This window comes from Hydra viridissima, unplaced genomic scaffold (assembly GCF_058129835.1).
Source record: "Hydra viridissima isolate aposymbiotic clone 2 unplaced genomic scaffold, HvirCarnegie_v1 scaffold_7, whole genome shotgun sequence".
NCBI classification, from domain to species: Eukaryota; Metazoa; Cnidaria; class Hydrozoa; order Anthoathecata; family Hydridae; genus Hydra; species Hydra viridissima.
In genome coordinates, this window is record NW_028324306.1 from 12,686,639 (window position 1) to 12,702,046 (window position 15,408).

The following is a 15,408-nucleotide window of genomic DNA, read 5'->3' on the forward strand; positions in this document are numbered from 1 at the left end:
AAGGATAAGACACACACCGCAAAAAATCAAGATGGCACTCAGGGAGCTCGGTTGGGAAGTCCTTCAACATCCTCCCTATTCCCCAGACCTCGCCCCGAAAGGTTACCATCTCTTCCACTGCCTTTCAAATAAAATGAGGGGTCTTAGCTTCGAAAATCTGGATCATCTTGGGAATCGGTTCAACAACTTCTTCGAGACTCAACCAAAGGATTTCTAGCGAATTGGAATCAACAAAGTGGTGGAAAGATGGGAAGAAGTTATGAATAATGAAAGAGAGTACATAATTGATTGAAGTGATATTATTTTTGCTGTTAAAATTCTTTGATTTCTTTGAAAATAAAGATTAAAAAAACGACGGGAATTTTTGCAACAACTCAATATAAACAATGGTTAGAAACCTTAACAGTGATTTTTTTTGCTCTTATTTTAACAAATGTAAACTTATCTATTTTAATTCTATTTTCATTAATAACAATGAAGAAAACCAAGTTGTCAAATATAATGTAATAAGTTATAGATAAGGTTTGTAAAGCTTATTGGCACCCATTTCTTTGCCTATCTTCAAATCCTTGAGTGTGCTTGAACCGATTACTAGTGCTATGATTTAAACAAAAATCTGGCGGTTGTTACCAAAAGGTTTTAAAATACTTAAAATGTTTTTGTGTAATGCAATTATAGCGATGCAATTTTCTTTAACATCCCACTCCATGTTTTTATTTTAAAACGTTTAGTAACTGATTGTTATAATTTCATATAAGAGAGGGAAGTACCAAATAAAAGTTCCAGGCTTTTTCCAAAACAGTTTAGATCTTATGATTCACCGAGTTTGTATAACAAAACGTGTGTAACAGTGTGTATAACAGTGTGAATGGCAAAATTTTAGCTGTAAACTGTCTTTCGAAACTTTTAGGGAAAAAACGTAGGGGAATCTAAATGAAATGCCTTTTTTGGTTTAAAATAATAATGAAACAGTTTAAACTTAAAAATCTTAATACGATATGCTATTTGCCAATAAAAGTGAAAAATTTTCTTGTTTTTTTCTCTTTTGTATAACTCTCCTTTAACTGTTTATTTATATGAATACTAAATATTTCAAAACAAAGAGGACTTTAATCTAATACCGTTTAATTGTAAAATAGTACTGCAATTTAAGCATAAATTGTTTGTTTTGAATCTGGGTTTTGTTTAAGGAAGGCGTAATAATTTTATTTAAGGAAGGCGTAATAGTTTTACATTTAGTCTTCTATGTTTCATAAAGAATCTTGTTTAATTTGAGCTGAAAGATGAGAAAATGGCACGTGGTAGGTATTATAATTTTCAAACAAAAAATTTTTGGTACTTATAATGCTGGAACAACGCAGAGTTGTTTATGATAAAGTTATAAAAAACAAATGCGGTTATATTTCGGTTAGTTAATAAAATTAAAACCAAAGGAATCGTTGAAACTGAGTATTTAGTTGGACGACCGAAGAAAAGTAATACGCATACAGATCGTAAAATGATTTGTGAAAAAGAATCCATTTTGGTTTTTAGAATTCGCAAGTCGAAACTCTGATATTTGAGAAAAGCAAAGAGCCTAAAAGCACTTTTAAAACTCGCAAACTCGCTCACTGAAGTTTGACGAAAGAAGAGTGAAGACGAATATTATGGTATAATGAGTCGAAGTTTAACCTGAAAGTTTCAGATTTGGGATTATCGGCAAATGCAATTGTAGACAATTACCGGGAACGGTAAGTTATCGATAACCATATTTCAAGCTACCTAATTAACTTTTCTTTTAAGTTTAGAACTTATTTTATTTTAGTGTTGGATCATGATAATTTCCTAAGTAATTGTTTTTAATTGTAACTGTTGTAGTAATTTTTATTAAAAGCACGTTACATAACTCTATTCAACTTTTACTCTCAAACTTCGAATACTAAAATGTCTTCTTGTGTTCTACTTTTTATTCAATTGTGCTACATACTGATCGTTTATATACTATGCGTCCCATCACTCTCTACAAAAACAAATCTAGTTTATTTTTCCAAATATTTATTTAATCAAATTTGAATGGCAAATAAACGTCTTGGGAATGGGTTTGTGAATATCATTATGACCGCCATCACTTTCCGGTATTAACTGAAGGCGATCAATAAATGACAGAAACACTGGTCCAATATTTTCAATAGTTATTTGCTAGGTAGTGTCTGATATTCGAGCCTTAAGATTGTGTTAATGGTGGTACGGGCGCATGAACCAACTGTTTTAGATTGCCACAGTACCAGAAATTGTAAGGCGATAAATCTATTGAACGTAGTAGCCAGCTGCAGGGAAAAAACGGCTCATAACACTATTATTTTTGAAGCTCTTTTTAGAAATTGTTGCACATTTCTATTTATGTGCAGCGGAGCGCCATCTTATTTGTATATTTTTTATGCTTATTTTTAATGGGCTTTCAATCAGAGAACCACCTGATGGTTCATAGAAAGATAGCTATCAACATAGACATAAGCTGTCACCATAGACAATTAGCTGTCACTCAGCTTTGATGAAAGATATATCTTTCAATATAGTGAAACAATATGGATGGAAATACGTATTATCTTTCCACAGAACTTTGTCTAGATTATCCAAATGGTTTTCAAAAAGACATTTAGCAAATTCCTTCCGTTTTGCATAACTTTCTGGTTGCAATTGATGGCGCACTGACATGCAAAATTTAAAAGCTTATTAAAAACCCTTACCAATTATAATGAAGATAAAATTTGATTTGTTTACTAGAAGGATATGTTTTTACATATTGAAATAGGTTTAGTTTTTGTAGTGACTTTATTGGACACTCTGTATATGTAAAATAGTTCTTTCATGTTATTTTAACATTATTTGGCTTTCAAGTTTCGGCCAGTTTCAGTTTCGGTTACAGTTTTGTAACCGAAACTGAACTGAACATTCGGTACTTTCGGTTTTGGCTAAAAGTTCGGCTTCGGTTGCTCGTTAATCTAATCTACTTAACGAAGTTGAAAATAAACCACATGCTCTAAATGTTTATTCAATCTCTGTAGATATAGGATGGATTGTGAATAGATTTGATTCCACTAATTGCAAACTGACTGTTTAGCTTCTGTAACCCTTGTATGATTTACATTTCCTTCAATAGAATTTTCAATAGGACTTCATCGGTAAAATTTTCCGGAAATCATCGAGGAAAACCTTTACATTTCTGTTTAATTGCCTGCTTCAACTATTCTTTTTAAATTTTTAAAGAGGTTTGAGCGCAAACTTCTGATCTAAATCCCATTGAGAAATTATAAAACACCTTGATAATAAATTACTTTCACATAGTAGGTTCAGAAATGTTGAAGAATTGTATCAGGAATTTCAAACTGTCTGGTCACAAATAAATCAAGTTCAAATTGACAAACCTATTGAGCCAATGACTCAGAAAATTACTGAGGTTGCTAAGAACAGTAGATATGCGATCAGTTATTGATCTGATGATGGTGATGATGCTTTTGATGATATACTCTTAAAAGTTCTCTTAAAAAAGGATGCTAAAACTACATTTTACCTGAACCAAGATTTTTTTGTATTGAAATTGAAAGATAACTTGCTATGATGTTTTATAAATTTTAATGTGTTCCATTAGTTTTGGTGGACTATGCATAAGTTTCCTAGAATAAAGGCTCTGATAAAATTTGCTCCAGGAATATACGTTCGAACAAATGTTTGTAGAATAAATGTTCCAAGAATATAAAAAAGTAAATAAAAACAAAAAGATAAACAATATACCATATTTATACATCTTTATACAAAAGTTTATTTATATCATTGAAACTTAATGAGACTCATTAACTTTTTTCATTCATTTTGTTCTTGAGAATTTTTGAGAAAAATGAAAAAAAAAAAATGAAAAAAGTATTCAAAATCACAAGATTTACATTACAATTTAATAAATCAAACATCGGAAGAAGGTTCTTACTTATACAATCCAGGTTGGCCATTTCTTATACAGCCCAGGTTCTAAAGAAGTGAACATCTGTTTACTGGAAGGTTTTAATGAAAACTCGAAGCCTTACAGAAATGATGTTTAGAATCATTGCCTTCAATTCTTTTCTAAACATTTTTCCAGTTAAACAGTACAAAACGCAATTTATTGCAGAATATATCACCGAACCCATTTTGGCAAATGAAAAACTCTTGTCGATCATTTCCCATTTTAAAGAGTAATGTTTCTTGTGATGCTCCGTCATCCAGAAGCATTGCGAAATACACTGCCATGCGAGTAAAATAAGGAACGAAAACGTAACAGTTAGTAATGTTCGAGTAATATGCTTTTCCCGCTTCTGATGAATCAAAGTTTTTGGTACCTTAATCGAACCTAGAATATAAAATTAATTAACATTATGCACCAGATTGCATAACTAGAAATAGCTGAATTATTAAACAAATAAACAAGAAAAAGATGAATTGAATTTGTAATTTTTCAAACAATAATAATAAGTAACTACAATTAGTATGTAAATTATATTACTTACATAATCTTAAAATATTTGCATAATTTTTGCAAATGTTAATTTGATAACACTTTTGGATTAGGGAAACAAAGAAAAGTTAGAGCAATAAAAATAACTACCTTTTCTGTCAAGATTGCTTATTCTTGAAATTTTGTTTCCTCGTGCAGATAATGTGTAAATAATGACAGCGTTCATAAAGACAAGACATATCCAAGGACCTAAAATGATAATCATGCAATGCGTCCAAAACTCAAAACGGAATGATGCTCGTGATTTCCCATAAGTAGTTTCAACCAATTGCCACTTTCTTTCATTTCCTTTCTCTGGTTTAAAATTGAAAAAGTGTGGAATATTTATAAGTGTTGATAAAAGTAGTATTATTAAAATACTTTGGTACGTTCTCTTAGGCGTATAAAAAAGCTTGACTTTAATAGGAGAAATAATCATCAAAAACCGATTGGCCGTAATTCCTACAATGAGCCAAATGCTTCCCACATAAAATATCTTATGCATAGGATAACCAAACCAGGAGAAAAAAACTGCGTACGGTAAAGAGTCCTTTTTTAAAATAGGAAACATTGAAGGCAAACTATCGTGAAGTAGAAAAAAGACAAGCAGTCCACTGTCGCATATTGCCAGTGCAATGAAGTAAATGCCTGCTGATTGATTTTTTTTAAGCTTAGATTTAATTAGCTTTCTCCAAACTATAATTGAAATTAGGTTGCCCAAAAGGCCAAAAATACATATTACAATTCCAACAGGAACACTAAAAATCCAATGAAGGTATTGAGCGCTCTAAAATGAAGGTAATTAAATACTTCGACTAAAAGTTAAGGATATTTTTAGAAAGTATTAGATTTTTAATTATTTGGTTGGTTACAAGATAAAAAACCTAGCTTGTTTCTGGAAATTATAAAAACGTGTTCGCTTAATTTTAGAAGAGATTTCTGTGAAGATATGTAATAAAGTGCATTTTAGGCGATTTATTTTCTAACTCACACCATTTGCTTAAAAACCTGTTTTGACAATATGTTGATATTAAAAGTTTAGAATCCTTCCTAATAGAAAAAGTAAATTTTTAATACACTTTGCTGCAACAACAACAGCAGCAACATCAATCTTTACACAAAAAAAATCTTAAAATCCATTTACAACTTCAAAAAAGCTTAGGTTAACTTTACGTTAAGAGATTTCTTCAGCAGCTCCCATACCTTTATTATGCAGCAAACCTTTGTCATATACATAAAAAGGAAAGAACCAGTTACTAACATTCAGTTGTAGGGACCCTTTTCCTGATATTATTCAGGAGGTTGTTTGAAATCTGTAATTTTTTCCATGGGAGTAAAATAGCGATAAAAAGCAAAAAAAAAAAATTACTACTTTAATTTCATATATATATATATATATATATATATATATATATATATATATATATATATATATATATATATGCCAAATACTTTTTAGTAGACTAAAGTACTTTGAAGAAGAGGTTTTAAATATAATTAATCCAAGGAATTACTTGTGTGTAACTGAAAATTGGTTTCTTCATTACCGCACAGCAATGAAGCTTTCGATGATCTCTCGCGAAGGTTGTAATACGATCTCTCAAGAAAGTTTCTAAAAATGGTTGATAAAATTCATAATTAAGAATAAATCAATTTGACAATGTTATGACGAACGTGAAAACGAGCGTCCGATGACACAAGGAATAAGCAAACAAGCGAATATTCGAGGCGAACAATCGGTTAATTAGAAAAATGTATTATAACTCTTCATTGCAGTTGACAAAATATTTTAAACATGTTAAATGGTTTCCCTCAGGAACACATTTAATGTATACTCAGTCTTAAAAGGTAACTAATTTAAAGGGAAAAAAAAACGACATTTGAATAAATTTAGAAGTTTTAATCCTAAAAAAAGTGTTTTTGGTTTGAACAATCGAGGGTATTGAACAATCGAGCATATTGAACTTAGCTATTGTAAAATAATGAAAGCAAGTAGTCTTAAAAAAAAGTGGCATATGAGAAATATAAGGTGCTTAGAAAGGATATATTACAATGCGAATTAAAATACTCCATAAAGTATATGCAGTGGTTTTAAAGAATAATAAGAGTATTCTTTCATGGCTTATCAACTTTAAAATATTTCATGACTTATCAACTTAAAAATATTTTTTTGTTCTGAGCTTTGTGAGAGAATTAAATGAACTATTTTGTAGTAAGAAAAGCCGATGCGTAATATTAGATATAAATTATTGTGCATGAAAATGATGCAATAAAAGACATCATGTTTTGCCTTAATTCTTAAAACATTAATGAAAATAATGTACTCTTTAATTTTGATCGAAAACTATATTTGAGGCGAATCCAAGCATGAAATGCTTCTTCTTCTGAAAGGTTTGGAAACTAACTGTTTGTAACCCAAACATCGGCTAAAAGAAATAGTTAGATTAGACCAAACGCAACACAATGACATTCCAGTTGAGCTGATTATAAATTCAAAAACCATCGTGAATAATATTAATCTTGCAATATTTTATCAACAAATTACAACCAACTTCCCAGAAGCTCACAGCGCTCTCCAACGGTAATTTTATTCAACAAGGTAACGCATAATCCCATAATAACTCAAATTTTTTGTCTTAAAATTTAATCAAGATAAACATTTTAGTTTTTTATATCTATTTTTATTTACTTAAATTTTTACGGGACAACTTAGAAAATAGGTATGTTGCAACTTTCATGAGAAGCAGAGAGTATTTTAAAGGGCTGAAGCAAAAATAATAAAATTACAAAAAAAAAAAAAAAGAGAGAATTTTTAGAACTTTTAGTTTAAAATAAGAAAAGTAGAGAATTCTATAAAATTTACACAAACTTCTTGAATTTTAGTTTAAATAGATCCCTAAAATGACTAAGTAATTTTATCCAGATTCAGTGAGCGAAAATGCATAAATGACTGATACCTTGCACTATTTGGCTGTCAAATAAAATTTTGTTCAAACATTTCAAACTTAACGAGTAATGTATAAGGCTCTGTATTGTTATGGAAATATCAACTGGGAATACTGGCTGAGGGGGGCCATAAAATCATGACTAGCATCTAGAGTTGATTTTTACTCTTTATGGAAAAAGCACGAGGTGTTTTAATCCGTCATAGCAAATCTTATACTAAATGATAACATTATCAGTGTGCTATCTCTTAAAATCAGCACTATTTTTATTAGAAATAGCCTCACTGGATGATAGAACCGTTATTATTCTTTTTCATTTCTGGCCGAGCAGTGAACATTCTCAGTCAGAGTAGACAACTGAGCTATACTTTTCCTCAGCCTTTTAGCTCTCTGAATTTACGGAAAAAGACTTGCTTTTTTAGCTGCCGCCGTTGCATACAGTTTATAGAACTCCACAATTTGTTTTTATTTTGACTGTTCTCCATCAATCCATTTTTTTAAACAATTATTAACATTGTAAACAACTAGATCATCATCATCATAGTATTTTTGGGTCTACTCATCTTAGCTATTAAAATGTTTACTTTTTCCACCGGATTCAAAAGTTTTTCTTTTGTTACTTCCCTTGTAGTGTCTTTATTTTCACATTGAAGAAATGTTAAGCCAGTTTTTTTTATACTATTTTTTGCTTAAAACGTCAAAAGTTTATCTTTATGCCCCCCACTGTACACAGTTTTTTTATGCCACACCCTCGCCCCAAACCCCTTCCCGGCTACTTTACACAGTTTTTTTAATGCTTCTTCCTGTTTAAATTCCACATTTCCTATCGGAGATCAACTTGAATGCTAAAAAAAAGTTTCTTTTTTAAAATTAAAGTTCAAATACTGAACGGGATTTACTAATTACAAAATACTTAATTTAAGATTGATTTAATTTACGCAGCATAAAACATTTCAAAATTAAAGTTAAAACGCAAAAGCACTTTTAACTGTAAATATCAACATGATATTTGATGTAAACAAATATGTTGCATTTTGTTCATAACAATAGTTCATTAATAATTATTTGGTCTAACATTAAAATAGACTTTCAAAAAATGTAAATTTGCTGGACTTTAAAATGCCAGTAAATTTAAACAAGATGGAAAACAGTGATAAATGGTAAGTTATCAAGATTATTCAGCTTAGAGCTTCTACATAACCTTATTCATTTTTGGAGATACGCTCATCCAGTAGACTCATCATTATTTCTTTGACTTATCATCGTTCCAGTAGACTCATCATTATTTGTTTCAGCTTTAGTTGCATAATATTCTCAACGTTATTTTATTATATGCTGCAAGTATTAACACCAGAAAATGATCGGAAAACAACAGTTCTAGACATAGGATATGCATGTTACTTCCTATTCAACGGAAAGCCAACGAAAGGGCAGTTTCATGTAACTTAAGTACTTAAGTAATTATTTAAATAATTTAAGTAATTATATATTAGTTAAGTAATATCAAGCAGTTTGTCAAATTAAAAATTTGACAAACTGCTCGATATTACTTAACTAATTTGAAAGATCAAATGGCTGTCAAAAAATGATTAAAAAGTTGCATTCTGCTTTAAAGTTTTTAACACGATCATCTGTTGAAGCCGGAAGATGCTTTCGTGCTGTTGGACTTTTTTTTAGCTGTGAACATGGTTGAGTGATAAATTGATTAACACATGTTTTTTGTGTTCTAACTTGAAAATTTAGTTATATTACGTTTTGTCATATTTATGTAATAGCATTCCAATAAAATGTATATAATATTTAGTTGTTTGGAATATAATTAAAATTACTTAAGATACTTAAGTTATTTGAAAATAATTAAAATTACTTAAGTAATATTTTACCATTATTTGAACACCCCTAAAGCCAACGTTTCTTTAACTATTGTCTTTATTGCAATCTTATTTCAACATTTTTTAAACGCTATTTTAACGTTATTTCAATAGTCTTTTCACGCTTTTTCAAAATTATATTAACTTTTAAAACTTCGATGAATAACTTTTTTTTAATAAGTTAGATTTCGCATTACATCAAATTCAATATTGGATTACCAGTCAACAGAGAACATCTTTTTATTTTGCTGATATTGATCGAATATCATGAGCGTATCCTAGTGCGCTGACGCACTGAGTAAGACGACAAAAAAGCACCAAGCTCTGACTCACAATCTCCTAAAACTCGCACCGCACTTTGGGCTTTAGGAGGTGCAAGGGTTGGCTCCGCTAGCTCATATATCTAATTAGATATCTAATGAATATACAGTATAGAAGGAGTATAAGCGTTCTATAAAAACGCTTAGATGGTAGAAAGAAAATATTGTGAACAGTTTATGTAGTAGAAAAGATACACATATCTTATGAAGTGTATTGGTCAGTTATGTGTTAAACATAGTTATCGGATAAACATTCTGTTTTAGAAAAATTTCAACCCGCAAAATATGAGCGAGGAGTTATTGTTTGAGTTATGCAAATGTTAACAATGATGGTATGTGTAACTGTTTTACAAACAGAGAAAAGTTAAATACATATTATAGTTTACACGCACACATTTTGAACATAGAAATAAAACGTCTTACAAGACTGTTAATAAGAAATTCATTTGCATGCCTTGACAGCCTTCCGTTCCAGTCGGAGACTAAAATATCTGTGCCGACATACAAAAATTCTAATTAATAATGATTTGGAAACTACCCAAGAAAGCATCCAATATATTGTGGAAAAAATAATAAGGTTGTTGGGATGTTCAAGGATGATTTCGGTAGAAAGGCAATCTCAAAGTTTGTTAACTTCTGTCCAAATATGTATACAATCCTAAATCCGCACCGTAAAGAGACACTAACGGCAGGAAAGATAAGATTTTCATTAATGTTGTTTAAAGAACAGCGGTAATTAAAAATCTGAGTATAACCATGATAAGGAGGGTGCTATTTTACAAAATACGGATTCGCGGACAAGAAACTGAACTTAGCAAGAGTGAATAAAAACTTCATTATCACCAATTGATACAAAAATGATCAACTGGTGATGATCAACCGGTGGATGATCAACCGGTGGATGATCAACCGGTGGATGATCAACCGGTGGATGATCAACCGGTGGATGATCAACCGGTGGATGATCAACCGGTGGATGATCAACCGGTGGATGATCAACCGGTGGATGATCAACCGGTGGATGATCAACCGGTGGATGATCAACCGGTGGATGATCAACCGGTGGATGATCAACCGGTGGATGATCAACCGGTGGATGATCAACCGATGATGATGAAGTTTTTATTTCAAAATATTGAGCTTCCACCAGATCGAATATTAACTATTGTATTATTATCAATTATATTATTATTAACTATTGGCTAATTAATATTCAATCTGGTGAAAGCTTAATTTTTTCTGGAAAGTAAAGTTCCTTGAAAACTAAAGAGAATTGAGGCTAAATGACGAGATAATACAGCGTAGCCGAACTCCAATTACAAAAAATAAAATTTTTTTAAATAAATTTTCTTTGCTCAAAACTTAACGAAACATTCAACTTAACAAATCTTCAATGTTAAATAACACAGTTTTTCAAAGTTCGAACAAAGTTTTGGAGATCAAAAGTAATCAACTTTTGTGAATTTTTGTATCAAATTGGGACACCTTTGACTTTAATGACTTCTGCGAGTCGATTTTGCGTTAATTCAAATAACTTCTTTGTCGTATCTATTATCAAACTAAGCAAACCAAGCCAATTAAGTTTAAAATAGAAAAAAAAGAGAGACTGCCCAACGACCAATATCTTAAGTATAATAACTCTGGCGATTCAAAATCTACTTCAGAGGCAGTATAAATTTTCTTCAGAGGCAAACTCTTCAATCTTCAGTTTTTGTTCTGACTGACAATAGAAAAATTTAAAACATTCAAAACTTCAAGTTACCTTAGCGACGCGTACGTGTCATACTTCCTCGCGGAATTTGAGTCCATATGGAGTTCGAAAGATTTTAGAAATGTTTCAAAAGTTCTGTTCGGTGAGAAGACGTCTTTGAACTGGCCCAGGACGCCGCAAATACAGAGGGTAGTAAGTGGGAATTTCCGTTATCACTCATAATGTATATTGTTTTAAAACCTGGTTAATAAAAAGTATCTTTAACTAACAAACATTCCCTGTAAATCGCTGATCTTAAAAAAAGATTTAAAATTTAATACTATCGATTCTCTGAATTAAATGTGCAGCGAAGCTTGTCATCACATTAGCGTATGCTTTCCCCTTTAATAGTAACTCTAGCAACATCAACGCGTGTTGATTAAAACTAAAGCTTCTTCGCTTTCCTCGAGGTCTGTCAAGCAAAAAATTGTAGAAGAGATTGAAAAAGAAATAATTTGTGCTCTAGATAATTGAGCTATTAAGAAAAGCAGATTGCACGGTCATTCTCAAAGTTTGGCGATGTCATCCTCGACGGAGACAACCAAGTTTGAGAAAGGATCCAGCTAAACAAATGTATTTAGTAGGAAAAGTGTGAATGCTCACTGCCAAAGTAATTCATTTTTCATTTATTTATTACTAGACTAATTCCTTCGCTGATTTCTTCTACGTTTTGCACTAGCGGCTTTTAAATTTTAGATATTTCGTCCTGTCATAATTTTTGAAATTAATGACCATTTTTTCTGGCGAAATGGTAATTTTTGTGTGTGTTCCAATTGTTTTTTTAAACTTGTTCCCCGATGTTATATTTTCTGTTTATTTAGAACTTTCCTTCAGTTAAATTTTAGAATAATCAGATTTGATTTCAAGGTTAGTTATGAAAACTCTTGGTGCAATGTTTCTGATGCCTTCAAAAAATTGCAGAAAAAATCTAGAAATAGTATTTCAAGTTGTTGTTGAGGTTTCCTTTGTTCAGGTTCTTTCATTTTGTGCTTTGGTTGTCTAGCACTTTTATAATTTGATGGGTAATATGTTAAAATCGAATAGAAATTTTAAACATATGCTTGTAATTTCTTTCACTTCCCTTTCTCTTAAAACTCATAGTTTAAGCTAACGCATATTATCCTGGTTGAGAAGAGGATCTACCGTGTGTATTCTGGGTCTCCCTTAAGGTCCTCATGTTCGGTTCTGCTTGAAGCCTGGAAATATCTCTTGCCAGTGCTCCTCAGTAGAAACAGGTATATCACGTTCTAAACATTTTAAGTGACAAAGTGGTAGAAACAGGTATATCACATTCTAAACATTTTAGGTAACAAAGTGATAGAAACAGGTATATCATATTCTAAACGTTTTAGGTGACAAAGTAAAAAATAGTTTCTTACTCTTAATGTTCTGTTTATGTAGCAGCATTAAATGACACCAAGTTTTTGTAACAAAGTGGCAGAACAGAAGATCACAGATATGCTGCTTGGAGTGTGTGGCAGAATAGTAGCTGACGCTCTCTTGTTTTTTGCTATATCGCACAATGTGGCAATCAAATGGGACCATCGGGCAGAGCGAACTGTAAAACTGGATTGAATTATTATAAATTATACTTAAAATTTTAGCAATGAAAAAGTACTTGCAATAAATTGGTCATTGTGGCAAACTATTGGAGAGTTATAGAATACTATGCATGCAGATTTTGCAGCAAATATCAGTTATTATCAAAACTATTAGCGGCCATCATTATCAGTGATTACCAATCAGTAATAATCAGCAATTACATATTAGTAACAGCATAAATTATTAAAACTCGATTTGATTTAAAAAAGAAATGGCCTTACGGTTTTTTATTGATTCCTGTTCTTTCAACAAACCGAGATGTTCCTTCGGATGATAAGCCTGAAGAATGGCGCCAACCAATTAACGTTGATGATCTGTTTGCCGTTAGAAAACTTGAACAATGCTCGAAGGGAATTAGTACCCTATGTAAAATTTACACGAACCAAACAAAGAAATTTTTCGACTTCGCTTTTATGGTCATTTTCATGCTCACTTCCTTCTTCGTTTTCATTATCAACATCGCCTAGACTTTGTGATGACTGAACACTTGATTGGCTAGCAAACATTTCCAAAATGTTTGCTCTCATGCACATCCAATTTTAATTTCAAAATTTTAAAATTACAATCTTTCTAATATCATTTCAAGAAACAGTAAAGGAAACAATTCTGAAAATACACAATCATGCTTTACGATCATTTTGCTGGTTTTGGGTTACCTTGCATTTCAGTCATGCATTTTAAATAAGGGGTGGGATGTAGTAATTATGGCAACCAGATTTCAAGATTAGTATTACAAGTTTTATTAAAATTTGTATAACTGCCAAAGTGCTAAGTAAAAATGTGATAATTGCGATTATTGCGGTTATATTTTCTCTTGGTAATTTTTTTAGAAATATCAATTACTTTTGATTAAAATGGACCTTTTTCACAGAATACCCGAAAGCAGAACTGTTCAGGTATTATTTTTTCAACGGGTAAGTAGGTTCGGGTACCGATAGAATCAATATTTTTCGGGTAACGATAATATTAAATAGATCGAGTCGGGTCGAGTATAAAAAACTTTAACTACCCGATCTTATCGGCGTTTTCGGGTAAAACCGATTCGAGTAATCGGACTCGGAAAAATTATCGATGTTCGATATCCGTTCGAGTCGGGTCTCATTCGGTTCCTATGGAGACCCGGAGATTCCCTGTATACAACTGAAAAAAAGCTTACTTTGATTCCTTGATCAAAGTAAGCTTTTTTTCAGTTGTATACAAAAGCAGTCAATTTTGAATTAAGTTGAATTTTATTTTTTAACGTTTTATTGATTTAGTAAAAAGTGACATTTTGGTAGGTCTTTGTTAAACTTAAGATCAAAATAACGTGGCGTAGACTTTCCCTTTCATTGAAAATTAATTAAAATAATGTAAATAAATAATTAAAATTTAATCAAAATTATGTCAAAATTAGTTAACATTAAATAACGGCTTAGTTTCTTTCCAAATAAACAGTCATCTAAAGATTAAATGTCTAAACATCAAACGAATAGCAAAGCAAAGATTAAAACTTTACAAACAGGAAAATAAATTTTTTTAAAGTATTAATCATATCTACTTATGCTCACAAAGATTCGCCTTATTGAACAACGCGTGAATATTGAAGAATATTATTCACATGCGTCATTCAGAACTGATTATTGAAGTAGAATTTGTCTGACTGATTCAACACAATTTTTGACAAAACTGTGCCACGTTGCCGTTAATACTAAAAATACCTGATTTCTTTAAAAGCGTTTTGAAGAATTCAGAAAAATTATTTTATAAATTAGAATTTTTTTTTAAAAAAAACAAACTATTTACTGGGTATTGGTAAAATCCAAAAAACCAAGAAAATGATTAACTAGGTGACCAAAGATGGGTGAATGGCTAGCTTTAAAAGTTTCTTTAAATCTGAAGATGTTTTAAGTCAGTAGTAACTGTAGAGTCGTCATTAATTTTGAAACTTTGCACGTGTAAATCCAAATAAAAAAAAAAGTGTAAAAAACATTTTACTTTATTTCTTGAAGGTCATGAAACATACCAAACAAATTACCAACCACAACCATTTTTGAATTTTCAAACCTATTTAATGGCCAATTTGTTTTAAGAATTAAAATTTTCATGTTCAGAAAATAGTCACGAATGCCTTAAATTCGGCACAGAAAACGTTTGAGTCCATACAAAGGCCACTGGGATTGAACTTAAACTTGATCACCCAGATATACAAATTGTTCCCAATGATTTACAAGGTAAACTTTTCATTCTTGAAAACATTTTCAGAAATAAAAGCCTCACTTTTAGTGTGAAAACTTTATTTTCAATCATTGTAAAAAACAGGAGAGGTATGTAAAGAAAGTATGTAAAAAAAGAAAGTATGTAGAAAAGAAAGTATTTAAAATGAAATAATTATCACGGTTTTAATCAGGTTAATGTTAAATTACTTAATTTTCAGGAT

General features: G+C 31.0%; 1 protein-coding gene across 1 annotated transcript; it reads right to left on the reverse strand.

The window, feature by feature from the left end:
• Positions 1 to 3,874: 3,874 nt before the first annotated feature.
• On the reverse strand, positions 3,875 to 6,118 carry LOC149886174 (putative G protein-coupled receptor 139). The gene is made up of 3 exons (XM_090093733.1): positions 6,019 to 6,118; positions 4,616 to 5,291; positions 3,875 to 4,360 (listed from the first exon to the last, which is right to left on the reverse strand). The coding sequence occupies exons 1-3, from the start codon at positions 6,046 to 6,048 to the stop codon at positions 4,023 to 4,025; spliced, it is 1,044 nt and encodes a 347-aa protein (XP_089949859.1). The 5' UTR covers positions 6,049 to 6,118; the 3' UTR covers positions 3,875 to 4,022.
• Positions 6,119 to 15,408: the final 9,290 nt, after the last annotated feature.

Excerpts from the sequence above, each read along its gene's own strand:
- LOC149886174 (XM_090093733.1), bottom strand. The coding sequence starts at position 6,048 with ATGAAGAAACCAATTTTCAGTTACACACAA. Across the intron at positions 5,292-6,018 it reads CAATTTTCAGTTACACACAA|AGCGCTCAATACCTTCATTG; the intron begins GTAATTCCTTGG and ends CCTTCATTTTAG. Across the intron at positions 4,361-4,615 it reads AAGCAATCTTGACAGAAAAG|GTTCGATTAAGGTACCAAAA; the intron begins GTAGTTATTTTT and ends TTTATATTCTAG.